The 13,877-nt window shown below is 41.5% G+C and overlaps 1 protein-coding gene across 2 annotated transcripts in view; it reads right to left on the bottom strand.

The window, feature by feature from the left end:
* The window catches only part of LOC118006558 (excitatory amino acid transporter 1), a 78,986-nt gene that overhangs the window by 50,425 nt on the left and 14,684 nt on the right, over positions 1-13,877 (bottom strand). Inside the window, exon 3 of one of the 2 annotated variants that reach the window (XM_034999268.1) lies at positions 6,465-6,602. In XM_034999268.1, coding sequence (XP_034855159.1) covers positions 6,465-6,602 — 138 coding nt within the window. Of the gene's footprint in view, positions 1-5,998; positions 6,371-6,464; positions 6,603-13,877 lie in introns of those variants that run through there. The other variant, XM_034999269.1, reaches the window with a different exon arrangement.

Here is a 13,877-nt window from a genome sequence, read left to right as displayed (position 1 = left end):
GTGATTTTGTCTACATTCCAACAAAACCCCAAATCCACTAAAATTTTTTAAAATAAAATGTAAAAAATAATTACCCAGATTTCCTTTCAATATGATGCAAAAAAGAAAAGAAAAACAAAAAGCGATCTCTACCCCACAGATGGGTCTTCCCATTATATCCTACTCCCTCCTTCTCTAGATGGACATTCCTTGCCTTCCTTTCCATGTTTCTGAGCAGCTCTAGAGAGAAAATAAAGCAGGACCAGCCTATTGGCCTCAAATGAGCTGGGCTGGGGCTTCTTTGGCTTGTTTCCAGGTCACCACGAAGACTGTGTGGGTGCTGGGACAGGACTCAGTTTGTCTCAAGTTTTGGTTTGCGGGGAAGGCTCTGCTCACAGCGTGTGGAACCCGGGGCCCTGTGGATTCCGGGGTACCACACACCGGGCCTGAGTTTCTGAGGAAAGACTGTGGAGTTGTATAACCAATGAAACTATTTAGAATTGTGCAGCTGGGATAAGGGGATCACATCCCATGCTGGAGGGCAGAAACCAATCCCCTCCAGTGGTGAGGAAAGAATTCTCTCTGGCTCCCATGTTGTTACTTGATTAACTTCACGGTTTCTTAAATTTACCTTTAATGGGAAAATGATCGTGGTGAGGATCACACACAGGAGACAGTCTGGAGGCTTTGTGCCATGCCTCTGAATGGAAACTGGGTCCTCTTGCTCTAGAACTTGCATTTACACAAAACGGACCACCAGGACAGCTCTTACTGATGTTACTATGATGGCCAAAAGTTACTGCTAACTGAGCACACGTTTGTGCCAGGCATAAATCCTCACAACGTAGGTACCCACGACACAGTACTTTTATCACCTTCGTTTTACAGAGAATGAAAAGGAGGCCCAAAGAATCTCCTCCCCACTTATGATAGACACTTTTTTTCTTCTATAAAATGTATGCATGGGGAGAAGTCTACAGTCCCTTTTCTCATACATAAAGTATGAGAGTATTTCAAATAGGCCTTAGCTATAGCCCAGGCCTGTGACAATCAATAGTTTAAAATATTAAATTTTTCTTACGTGATTTTAGCTTTCATTTTTGCAAGCCCTTAATAAGCCCTTCACATGTCCAGGTAATCGATTAGGAACTGTCTAGTTCTTTTTTTTTTTTTTTTTTTTTTTTTTGCCTTCTCATGTTAAAAGAAATGACAAACCTTTAGATTATTCTTATTGTAACTGCCATTTTTTCTGAAGCCAGAGAGATATACTTTGAGGTACAATACTTATTGTTCTTTTATTTTCTCAGGCAAAAGAGCCCTTGTTGGTGATGGCAGCTTGTTGGCCTTAACGATGGTTAAGTGCTATGTTCCACCAACTACAGTGGTCAATAGACTGGGGAGGAAGCTGCCTACGGAATACGTGACATGTCTCAGAGCTTGTCATATGGGGGAGGAAGTACAGGCAGGCAGGTAATGTTCTGTTTCTCTGGATTTAAAAATACTTGTTTGTTTGATTTTGGATATAAACAGAATTGTTAGTTTTCCAAGGACAAATGGGTTCCAAAGATCTTTTGTCCTTGGGAATGTTTAGGCAGAAGCTGGACAATGACTTGGAGGAGATACTCCAAGGCTGGTTGGACCAGAGTAGTGTTTCCAAAGTAGAGTAAATACAGTGGTATTTATTTATTCTGGTGGGACAGAAACCTCTCCGTAATTAACATTAAATCACATAGTGAGAAAGTCATTCTTTTCAATTGTCTTTCAGTCCTTGTATTCCAGGAAAGGTAAGTCTTATTGTGGTACTCAAATGCATTTAACACCTCATTAACACCACCCCGGCCCTCCCCCCATCGCCCCCACCAGGCACCTTTTTAAACAATGAGAGCCCAGGTCTCAGGCTCTCAAAACCTTTGGCAGGCAATAGTAGCAATCCAGAATTTTATTAGATTGTAATTTATTATCTCCACAAGACAAGTAACAGGAACTTTCTGTAATGATTTAAAGCATTGGAAGAAAAGTATGTTGATTTCAAGAACATTTTAAGGAAATGAGAATAGGGGTGGTAGCCATATACCTTTGGGATGGAGATGCCATGACTCAGAAAGTCAGATTTGGGATCATGTTCCTAAAATCAATCAAATGTCTTCCTTGTTGCCCTGGTTACCCTCCCTTGTACCCCACTCCCAGAATTTAACCCAGTGCTCCAGATGTCACATGTCGGGGTAGGGACACCGACCTGGACCCAACCCTCTGCTCACACTGGCTGGGTTTGGGCCAGCTGTTGTGTAGCTCAGAGGAGTTCAGCCTGTGCTCACCTAACAAGAGGTCACCTAATAGAGAGTGAGCCTTACTCCCTCATAGTTGGAATTAGGATTTGCTTAAAATATTGTGTGATTTCAGAGATGCAGGGAAGCTCTCCCTCTTCACCCAACATACATCCTCTTGGGGATCGTATCTTCGTGTTCACGTCTCTCTTGTGCCTAGCTCAGTGTCTGACATAGTAAGAGCTCAAAAAATAGCTGTTAATGAATGAATGAATGTTAAAAGATACACTTCATCCATCTCATAGCCTCAACTCCAGAGTGCCCTACATGGGCCCCAGACACTGCCCTCACTCTATTGCTGTTGGCCTTCCCCTACTACTCCCCTTTTTCTTACACTATATCCAACGCCACAGAGATCTTTGGTCAAGCAATGCTCCCCCTTCCAGAAAGCTGGAGATACAGTGTGAGTTAAGTAATTGAGGAGGAATACACATTTAGATGAGAAAAGAAGAAAGTACTAGTTTTCTGAAAAGATGAAGGAGGAGGTGATAGTTGTGTCTACAAAGCACAACCTGAAATGGAGTTTAATTATTATCCAGTAAATTTAATCAGGCTAAACCAGCCAAACCAACTCATATTTCTGGCATGAAATATCTAGTTTGGCTGCCTATGCTGACCAAATCAATAGAAACTGGCGCCAAACCTCTATTTTATTGTGTGGTTTGTTGGCACAGACTTACTCTTCTTGTTCAAAAACACAGGTACTTGAGTACAAATCCAGCCATTAGGCTTGCTCCCAGCTTCTCTCTGGCAGCTCCAGAATGCTAACACACACCAAGGGTATTTGGAAAGATTGGAATTTCGAATTTGGGAAGAGGAGGACATGGCTTATTGGCGCTTTAGAGCCCCAATTCACAAACGTGGATGTTTCAAATACAAAAACCTAACTTAGATTTCTGAGTTTAAATAGGACTTTAATATAATTAAATGTACAGAATCTTTTAAAACAAAATACCTAATCCAACAAATGCAATAAGGGCTTCGTGCATTTCAATTTCTGTCTGTAGAAACTCTGCAAGTTTCGACTTAAAGGCAGTGAGTCTGTCAAATATTTTCCCACCGGGAACTATTTCTAGGGGAACATGAGCCCTGAGTTCTGATTCTGGTGTTCCCGTCAGGTGCAGGAAAGATCAGCACAGCTCTGACACAATGAGGTTATGCCCAGAAGATGGAAAGAAGTTTTCTAATCGCTCTTTGTTTAGGTGGGGATAAATGTGGTGTTTAGGAATATCATGTCGAGTGGAGCTTTGGCAAGGAACTGTGAATAGTTGAAGAAGGCCATAAGGGAAACCCAGTGATCTATGGGTGCACCCGGGTAGCAGTGCATCTCTTACAATGAGTAGCACCGACATTCAAACCTGAGTTCCTATATTGGTAGCCCAAGAGTTGGTTTGGGTCTGCAAATGAGCTTTGTTTGGCTTGCAGTGTTTTGTTCTGTTAATTGTAACAACACTGAAAAATCTGGAGGTTCTTAAAATTTTTTTAATTTCTGGACTCTCTTGAAAAATCAGCAGATTTGACAGATGGCAAAAATTTTGTCCCTTGTCTACACTATTCTGTAGCTGGATCACTTTCCGCTTATCATCACGCTTGTCCCTGTTACTTCTCCTGTCAAAGAAACCTGTTTTTCTGTATCCATGCCTCTACCAAAGTAAGAAAACAAAAAGTAGCCTGAAAGGGCAGCTTCATATATAATCATCACCTGCTTGGCCGTGGGAGGCATTTGAGTTTGCTTTTCCATTCTAAAATAACGGCCCTGACTTTGTTCCCTTCCTAGGCAAACACATTGTCCGACACTTTCTCCACATTCTCTAGCATCTCCCAACACACACAGGGGTCCTCCAGGGATGCATGCAATCTGCAGAAGTCCCCCCATTCCGTTCCTCATTCCCATTGGGTCATACCCTCTTGCCCCCCTTTTGGTTTGGAATCACTGTATTTAAAACCCTGAAGGAAAGTCTTATTGAATCAATCATTCATCGTAATTGAGCATAAGTATCCAAAATACCATGTAGCTTGGAAATTACTCCTTTGAGGTTAACACTTTAAAAAGATCTTTGGCAAACTAAATTATGTCCCTTGTCTTAACACAGTCCCGGAAAAGGGCTGAGACTCTTTTCATGGTCCCAAGTGGCAGCGTCCCCAACTTGCAATTAGGTTACATTTTAAAAGAGCATTAGTATTGGTTGCTTGCAGCTTATAATTCCTTTCAATATTATAAATGTTGCTAGTTTTTCCACGGCTTACCCACAAATTTCTTTTCAACCATGCAAAGGGACTGACTGCATCATAGTGTTTTTTTCCTGCAAAACCATTCAATGAAAATTTGCATTCCTTCAATAAAGTTGGTGTACTAAGTATTAGAAAACATCAGGAAAATCCACTTTGAGGTAACTGTCAAGTAAGATTGCTACTAAGGGGAAGTAATATTTTCTCTAATTATACCAAATGAGGGCTTCCTCTTAGAATGAGTGACACAGTGGGTTTTTAGCACAATTACCAGAAAGCAGAAGCCTCTAAACCCTGGTCCCACCCTCGAAGAGACAGTGTAAAGGAATCCAGAACCCCTCAAGTTTGTGTCTAGGAAGACCGCAGTGACTCAAGTCAGACGCCAGCCAGTAGGACTGAGCAAGAGGGATGCCCTGCTCCACTAAATAAAATGGCACATGTGAGTGTGTTCTGTCCTCTTGGTGCTACTGCAAGAACTTGCTTCCCAGAAAAATGTCAATACGTGGATAAGAAAATGAGAATGTAAGCTCACTTCAGCATTTAATCTAGCTTCTGTGATAAGAGCTGGGGCTGCTACGGTTACCCCTGGTCAGCAATGGGCCAGGTCACTTCGGTAACAAGCACCCCCATCATTCTGCCTACGTGATTATTTTATGGGCACTTTCTCCTCCAATGGGAGACTTGTGTACAGGCAATCACTTGTTTAAAGACCTGAACAAGTGGAAGCCAGTAGAGATCCGCGAGGCATTGGGGAAAAGCTGACATCGTTCCTGTCCAAGGAAGGCTAGCCCTCCCAGGCATGTAGTAGTCAGAATCTTGCCCCATGACTTTTAAGTTGTGCTATGAAGTTCTTACTACACAGAGATCTTGAAAAGAGATTATAAATATCCTTGAGAACTCCCTGGGAGGGGAAAAGATGCTCAGAGCCAGCTCACATAGAGGGGGAGTGATGTGCCCAAGGAGGGACAGTGAGCCAAGGCTGGACAAGAGAACAGGGTCAGTAGTACCTGAGTTCTGGGCTTTAGCTACAAACCCAGAAACCATCCTGCTGGGACAGTGTCTATGGACATTCTTTCTTCATGTCAGAGATGTGCTGTGGGGAAAGAGAAGAGTGGGCAGGAAGGACTGTATAGTAACTTTTTTTTGCAACTTCTTGGCTCCGTTGGTATTCACCAGTCACACGTACAAATGACTCCTGAAGCATTTCCCACGCAGGAGTCAACTGCTAGCTTACTGTCACAGAAAATAGCTCCTACCCTGCAGAGCGTCCACTCATTGAAAATCCAAGTGTCAACGGACAAAATATCCAGATGGGGAAATCTCCCGCCCCCTCCCCATTCTCCCAGCAGTGTAAAAGGTAACGGGGGTGGGGGACAACTGGAGAAGGAAATGAAATCATGCGGGTTCACCAGGAAAAGATAAAGTGTTGGTGGCAGCAGAGTTGGTGAGTGTGTTGTGGGTATTACCTCTTGATGAGGCTTCCAAGAAGGCTCCCGCTCAAGTCCTGGTGGCTCTGAGAACAAGCATTCTTGCATCAATAGCTAATAGGCTGTCCAACCAGATGTTATCTGGGTGGGATAAGAGGGTGAGAAAACAGACCTGTTGTACGCTGTTGTCAACTGTATTGCTGTGGTCAGAGAAGGCTGGTGTGTAGTGTTTAGCAAGATGCCTCTTTCGTAGTGAGGCAGACCAGATTACGTGGTTGTTCAAATCCGTTTCCTCTTGTGATTGGTAAAATACGAGAGTTACAATCATTCATGCATTACTAAAGCCTCTTCTCCATCATTTTGAAGGGACTTTTTTTTTTGTTTTTCTAGAACAGAGCATGCATCCAGCAGAAACCTAAAGCATTTGCTTTTCTAAGTGATCTTTTGCAATAAGCACACTTAAAAAAAAAAAAAGGAAAAAAAAAACCCAAACTGCATATGGTACCTGTGACAAGACTGGAGATGATAAGCGGTAACACCAGCATCTGTAACATCCTCATCAGAAGTTCCCCAGGAAAGGAGAAGTACTTGACTTCCCGGTAGCTCATTTTGTAGGGTCGGAGGGTAAATCCAAGGATTGTACCTGAAGGGGGGAAAAACGGAGAAAAATTGAGTCTTTTTTAAAACCGAAGTCATAGTCCTAGGGAAATGAGGAACTATTTGGCTGGTGGTCACTGCTGTCAGACAAGAGTACATTTATTTAAGCAGCAAATATTTGTGTTGCTTTAGGAGCAAGGGGTATTCCTGTCTCTTCGGTTGTAGTCTGGAAGGGTCTGGCTGAATCCAGGCTTTCAGCAGAACTTAGAGAAAAAATGTTACTGGCTCCAGCAAATGAAAAATTTCTTTGTCTAACTTGAATGCAGTAGAACCCATTTTGACATGGCTCAGTACAGCGTTACAAAGATAGGGCATAACTAGGAGACAAATCATGTATCCATGAACAAGGCAATATAGGAAAAAAAAACACCCATAATGAATTTCCTTTGTAACAACAGATATTAGGACTGCCAACATAACCACTTATAAAGGGTAGTGTAATTTTATTTTTTTCCAATTAAAAAAATTCCTCTTGTTCACATTGTTAATCCATTTTCATCATCTCCCTGTCTGCACACCATGCTTTCTGTCTACGTGGTCTTGATATTACCTTGGCAACTGTATTGTACAGACTTGTTAGTTGCTGGCAAAAGAAGACTCCAAAACGAGCAGAGACTTTTTTCCAAAAATTTTCCCTGAAAACTTAGGGGGGAGTAAGAGAAAGAGAAGGCAATTTTCCCCTTAATTTTCCTTCTGCTCCTGGAACTTTAAAATATATTAAAAAAAATAACTTTATCTGTAAATTAAATTATGCACGATAGCTTTTGAAGTGTTCAGAAATCAACAAACACATTGAATAAATTTACTCCCTCCCCGCTTCCCTAATTTACTTTCATTGCCCAAGAAAATGTATTTATTCCAGTATTGTAAATATTTTCAAAATTTCTGTCCTGCTATTACTAAAACATGTGAGCTATAGAGAAATATTGAGTTATCTAGAAGCTAGAGGTTGGGGAAGGGGGAGAGAATACTGGGTAGACATAAGTTTTTCCAAGGGAAGCAAGCAGTTCTTTAAGGAAACTGAATCATCCTAACTTCTTATTAAATGGGCTTCTTCTCTTAGGAAATGAGGCACAAAGTTCATTTCAGCTGTCACAGCAACTCCAATTTCATTTCTTGGGTCTCAGCAACCATGAAGTATCCATTCTTTGATTATATAATGTGATATTCCAAGTAAGAGTCTGTGTCTATGTGGCTAGAAAATCTGGCTGATCCAGTTTTCAGGGCCTTTGGGAAAATATTTATCGCGTTTTCCCAATGCAACAATAATACGTTCAAGAGAGAAAAGGGGATTTGGAAAACACAGAAAAGAGAGGCAAAAGCCTGCCTCTCTTGGTTCGACCACTTAAACAGCAAATAGCTAATGCTCACTGAGCTCCTGCCATACGCCAAGCATTGTCAGTGTTTTACTTGTGTTGGTCTGGATACTTAATCCTCACAAAACCCCTCCGGAGGTAGGTACTGTTTTATCACCAAAGCACTGATGGAGAAATCTAATCACAGTGAACTTCGAACTTGCCAGATTCCAATAGCTATTCAATACCAAAGTCAAAAAGCCACTCAAGTGACAGAGCTGGGATTTAAACCCAGGCATTTGGACTCGGAGCTCACATTCTTGACCACCTCCCAGACTGCCTACCTCTCCCGTAGAGCTAAACAACCACTGTTAGGGCTTCTGTGAGTTTCTTTTCAGAATGTTCTCATACAAAGCTAAATATACGGAAATCACACAGAATATACTTTTCCATATACAGTCACCATTAAGCATCGCTTTTAGCCTCATGATATCAGATCCAATGACTGTACCAAATTTACTTAATACTTCCTTTGTTGTTGAGCAGTTAGGTTGGTTAGCATTTTTTCCACTTTTATGAAGAACACCATGATGAATGTATGAAGGCTGTTTTAGAACTAGAAATATTTTTTTAGGGCAGTTTAGAGAAAGGAAACCAGTGCACTGAAGACTATGATGACCTTGACTGATGTTATCAAATTGTTTTCCCAGTGGGGTGGCCGCTCAGTTCAATGCTTCGTTAGTGAATGACAGGCCTGTAGTATTATCTCTATTGCTAGGAGCTGGGAGAATTATCATAAAAAACTGTTAAACAAAATTTGTGAATGTGATGAGTAAATAGTACATGTTTCTTATTTCCTTTCAATTTACTTAACATCTAACGAGGTCAACCATTTCTCCTAATTGTATATTCTCCAAGCATTTATTAAATCCTAATAGTTGAAGAGTTTATATGTGTATATGTGTGTATTTGTTTATAAATTCTTTGCATAATAAAGATAACTACCCTTTGCCTATGTGTAAAATATTTGCTCTATTTTTCTAATTGCTGGCCATATATTATTACTCTAAAATACACAGGTATTTTGCATTTTTATAAAATAAAGTCTGCACATCTTTTTTTATTAGGTGATTTCTTCAAGAGTTATATACTTTAATTTCCTTCCTTCCTCCCAAGTTAGATAAATCTTTAATTCATTTTTCCTTCTTTGATTGTTTGCTTGCTTTGTTTTAAAATATTGAAGCTTTAATCTTCCTGGAACTTGGTTTGGGGTAAGGCATTTAATTCTAATTTTCAGTGTGCATTATTCCACACCGCATCATCAACAGCACATAGGAATTCTAAAAGGCGCTGGTAATATCTAGTTTTTTCCTGCCTGTTTAAATAAAGACCAAGTCACACCGAAATAACTGCTTCATCTTATAAGTAAGTAAATAAATAAGTATTCATAAACCTTACTTTACTTCCAATTAAATATAATTTTACTGGAATTGATTGTTTTCTGATCTTTATTTAAATGCATTTAAACACTTGTCATTCAATTATAACATTAAATGTGCACAATAAACACAAGAAACTCATCTTGGTCACCTGGGATTTGACCATATAAAAATATTAGGAATTTTAGATATCTGCCAAATAACAATTTAAGACCAGGCTTGGTTTTACAAGTTCATTTCTGAGTTGGCCGTTTCATTAGAAATGTATTTACTCAAATATAACACTGTTTCCGAGGAGGGGTAGGATCCTGGCTAGTCCAGAAGGTATTTATTAGTTAGGTTATTTAAGTTGTTTAAGAAATTTAAATTATTTAAGTTATCATTTAGAATGGGACAGGTTCTAGGAGGCAGAGACAAGCCAATATCGATGAAGGAAGGGGATTAATCTTTCTAAATACTAGGTGCATTAGATCTCGTTTCCCAAAGTCTAACCTTCGCCAACACTGATTGTATTCTTCTCTCTACAGCCATAGCAGCCGTAGCCAGACTCTCTCTCTCTGGGAGCTCTATGTACTTTCTCTCTTCTCCCCCCATCAAATCCCACATTTATCCAGTGCCACCAATTTTCATCTAGGTGCTAGGAGGGGAAGTAGGCCAGCTCAGTGAGTGAGTCCTGGGCAGTGGTGAATGATGTCTCTTAACTCCAGTCCACCAGGCAGATGTCTACCAGAGCAGCAGAAAAACAGCCAGGGGGCAGAGTCTCAAGAGGTGATGATATTTTTCTTCTGTTTTTCCAGTCAACAAGCTTCTTGCTTGGAAGCGTAGTCCTGGCATCAGCTACTCTAGAATGTCTCAGTTTCTTTACATTCTCCAATGTGGAACCCCTGTTTTCTTAAAGCTCTTCTTTATAGTTGGGACAGCAGATAGGAGTCACCATCTATTTCTTCATAAGGGATAGTTTCAGGTCGAAAGCTTTGAAGAGAAGAGTTGTTTAGAGGGATAGCACATGGCAAATACTCTTTGAATCAGTTTTGCCCCTGACTAAGCTTTGATCTGTTTGCTCTCTCTGGGTTTACCAAGTGAGCCATTTCTACTCCTAGGAAAGAGGAGATTTTCTTGGGAAGGGGAATATTTATTGAGCCCTTAATAGGCTCAATGGTGGCCTGATCCTCATCACAACTTTATGAGGTAGATATTATCATGCTTATTTTAAAAAATGAATACACTGATTGATGCTCAGAAGCTAGTTAACTTGCTACAGAATTATTAAGGGCTTGACTTGGGAATTTTAAAGAAAACCCAGAGCTGTTTCTACGACACTCGAATGCCTCTCAAACACAGACCTATCCTTGTAGTCAGGACCTGAGGACAGGTCTCAAATCAACCTGGCTCCTGGGTCTTTAGCATTTCTAACTCCTGAACTCTGGAAGCACTTGAGTAATAATCTTGGACCTGCTAGCGATGTCCCAGAGGCACCCAGTCCATGCTGAAACCCATCATAGGTCCCGATACGGTTATCATAGTACTAGATCACTGTTTAAAATGATTCCACCAAATCCCTTTTGATGGAATGATTTAACTCAACTTACAAAAAACTTATTAATTAAACTAGCTTGCCTCTTCACCCCACTTCACGCATCGTAATCCTTGGAAACCAACAGTAACAAAGCTGGAAAGGACATGAAGTGAAAACATGCTTCAGGCTCCCATGTTTAATGACAATAGCTTGCAGGCATCGAGTACATGCAAGATGCTGAGCCCTCACGAGCACATTGGAGAACCACAGAGGTCAGGACCAATATTACCTACACCTCACAGATGAAGAACTGGAGTCATTGAGAGGGCAGGTAAATTGCCAAAACCTCACAGCCAGTGCAGGTTGGGGCCACTGTCAATGCAGAGAGGGGTCAAGCTGCTTCCCCTATGCCAGGTGAATGGCTGAGGTGGGCTTCACACCCAGGCTCCCCAGCTCCAGAGCCTGGACTTTCACCTACTCTGCTATACTCCTGGCCTCTCAACAGTCATGGTACTAATTTAAAGAGCCTAAGTTTAGGACGCAAGTTTATTTCGCCTACCTTCTCGTTCCAGTTCAAATTAGTTTAACTAATATAGAGCCTGAGGTGGGCAAAGGTTTTGTTGGTGTTACTTAATGAAGTCAACATCCAGCTTTTTTCACTTCATTTGTTGAATGAATAAACAAAAGACTTTTTTTTTTTTTTTTCCTGCTTTTGCTCTGCCAGGCAGCATTAGAGGTGAGGCCAGGGTGGTAAGGTCAGGCAGCTGTCAGCGACCAATCAAGAGGAGCAAGGGCTCTGAATGCGAAGACTGCTTTTTTGGGGTAAGCAGTTCAGGTTTCTGATTATGCAGCCCAGCGATGAAACGAGTCTTCCCTGAAACATCCTCACATCCTGATGCACAGATTTCTCAGAGCCCTCTACTCTCTGCCCTTCCGACCAGTTAGAGGCAGCAGGGCGGGGGGTGGCCTTCTTCACTGTGCTAAAGTGCTCACTCATGGCCCCTGCACGTCCTTGAAGTGCATTGACCGAGGTTCCCAGAGCTAATAAAAACCTTGATGGCCACCAGATCTTTAATGCAAAAGAACAGATCCTTTATTATTGATTACTCTGCAAAAACAACGACAAAAATCAGAATAACCTCCCCGCGGGATTTGTTACAGCTGAAGTACACTTTGTAGTTTGCATCTTGGCGACATTATATAATACACGGATGTTACAGTTCAGTTCGGATTGCTCATTCTCAGTCAACAGTCTTCTATCATTCCTGTTTTGGTATTTTACCGGATTTTTGGAATCTAGGAAATATCTTAACTGGAACGTTGGAGGTGATCGAAATGAACTGTGCTGGCTGAATTCGATAAACACAGATGCATTTTTGTTTAAAGATGTTCTCCTAATACAAAGAGCTCAAGAAGTGAGTCCTTCAGGGGCTCGCTGTTTCCCCTAGAGAGTCTCTACCACAAACACTTCTTTGGAAGATTAAATATCACTTCGCTTTTCTAAACTAAGATGCAACGTGCACACTAGAGCCTCAGGAAGAACACACCACCACAGGCTTCCTTTTGAAAGCCAGACACGCACAGCAAGTTAAAAGCTAAAGACATCTTTTAAGAATTTGGCCCATATTTAATCTGATAAAATTAATGAAAATATTAAGAAGCCAGAAAATATGTAAGAGTAGAAAAATGAGGCACAATTTGAAGTAAAATTTGGACCGATTCAACTTTTAACTTTTGATAAACATTGGAGTTTGAAATAGTAAAATTTTACTCAAGTTCCCCCGCCCTATCTCCAAACTGTCACGAACAGATTGGCAGACCAAAGCTTTCTAGATTTACTGCTCACCATACAAAATTCTCCGGGAAAAAGACAGGTTGCTCCCAAAGAGCTCAAACGCCAAAAGTGAATCTAAAAGTAATAGTGGCATTGACCTTGAGAGGAAGATTTTCCATTTTGAGCCACCCTATGAAAACTACCAAAATGTCCACCCAGGATGAGCCAATGAGCTCTTCCAACGTCGACCCTGCAAACCAGTCAGCGGACATTCAAACTCCTACCCAGAATAAGCTGGGCCTGCAGATCTTTAGCCAGAAAGAGTACCATGCTGTCCGCTCATATGCAAGATGGCACGAGGAAAATAATGATTTCAAAATTTCTGTTGGTGGCACACACTGGTTTTATGTGACAAAACACTACTATTTCCCAGGTAGGATCTTTTCATTTATGTAGCAACAATAACAACAACAAAAGACCAGGACTACTTTGTCTCAAGGCTATAATGATCAATGTATGCAGCAACAAAAGCACAGGAATGAATCTACCACTCTTGCCACGTTCTATTGGTTGGAAGCAAGTCACGGGTCCCACCCACCCACACACAACAAGTGAGCTGCCCTGGGCGGTTAGGGGCTGTCCAATGTGCAAAGGTCTTTCGGCCTCTTTATCAAGCGCTTCTCGTGTGGTGTAGACACATGCATAGGGAAGATGCTCTATAGATGTTTGGTGAATGAATGATGTTGCGATTGTAGTCCTAGCCCTGCCTTTAACTTTTTTTTTTCAAAGATTTTATTTATTTATTTGAGAGAGAGAGAGTGAGAGAGAGCACATGAGAGAGGGGAGGGTCAAAGGGAGAAGCAGACTCCCCGCAGAGCAGGAAGCCCGATGCGGGACTCGATCCAGGGACTCCAGGATCATGACCTGAGCCGAAGGCAGTCGCTTAACCAACTGAGCCACCCAGGTGCCCCCTGCCTTTAACTCTTAATGTGATCTCTCTTAGGCCTCATTTTTTTTTTTTTCCTAATTTATAAAGGAAGAATGCTCCAAGATTCACACATCACCCTCCTTCTTGCCTGGGCCTATGGCATAGCCTTCCAAATGGTCTCCCTGCTTCTGCTTTGCCGTCCTACAGCCTCCCCCTGACATACTACCCAGAGGTGTTTCAAAACCCAAGCCAGAGCGTTGTTCCTCTCTGTCCCCTCATGGCTCCCCACATCACGTGGGGTAAAAGCCC

This window comes from Mirounga leonina, unplaced genomic scaffold, assembly GCF_011800145.1.
Source record: "Mirounga leonina isolate KUSES-001 unplaced genomic scaffold, KU_Mleo_1.0 Mir_97, whole genome shotgun sequence".
Taxonomy (NCBI): Eukaryota; Metazoa; Chordata; class Mammalia; order Carnivora; family Phocidae; genus Mirounga; species Mirounga leonina.
This window is presented reverse-complemented; position numbering and strand designations above follow the sequence as displayed.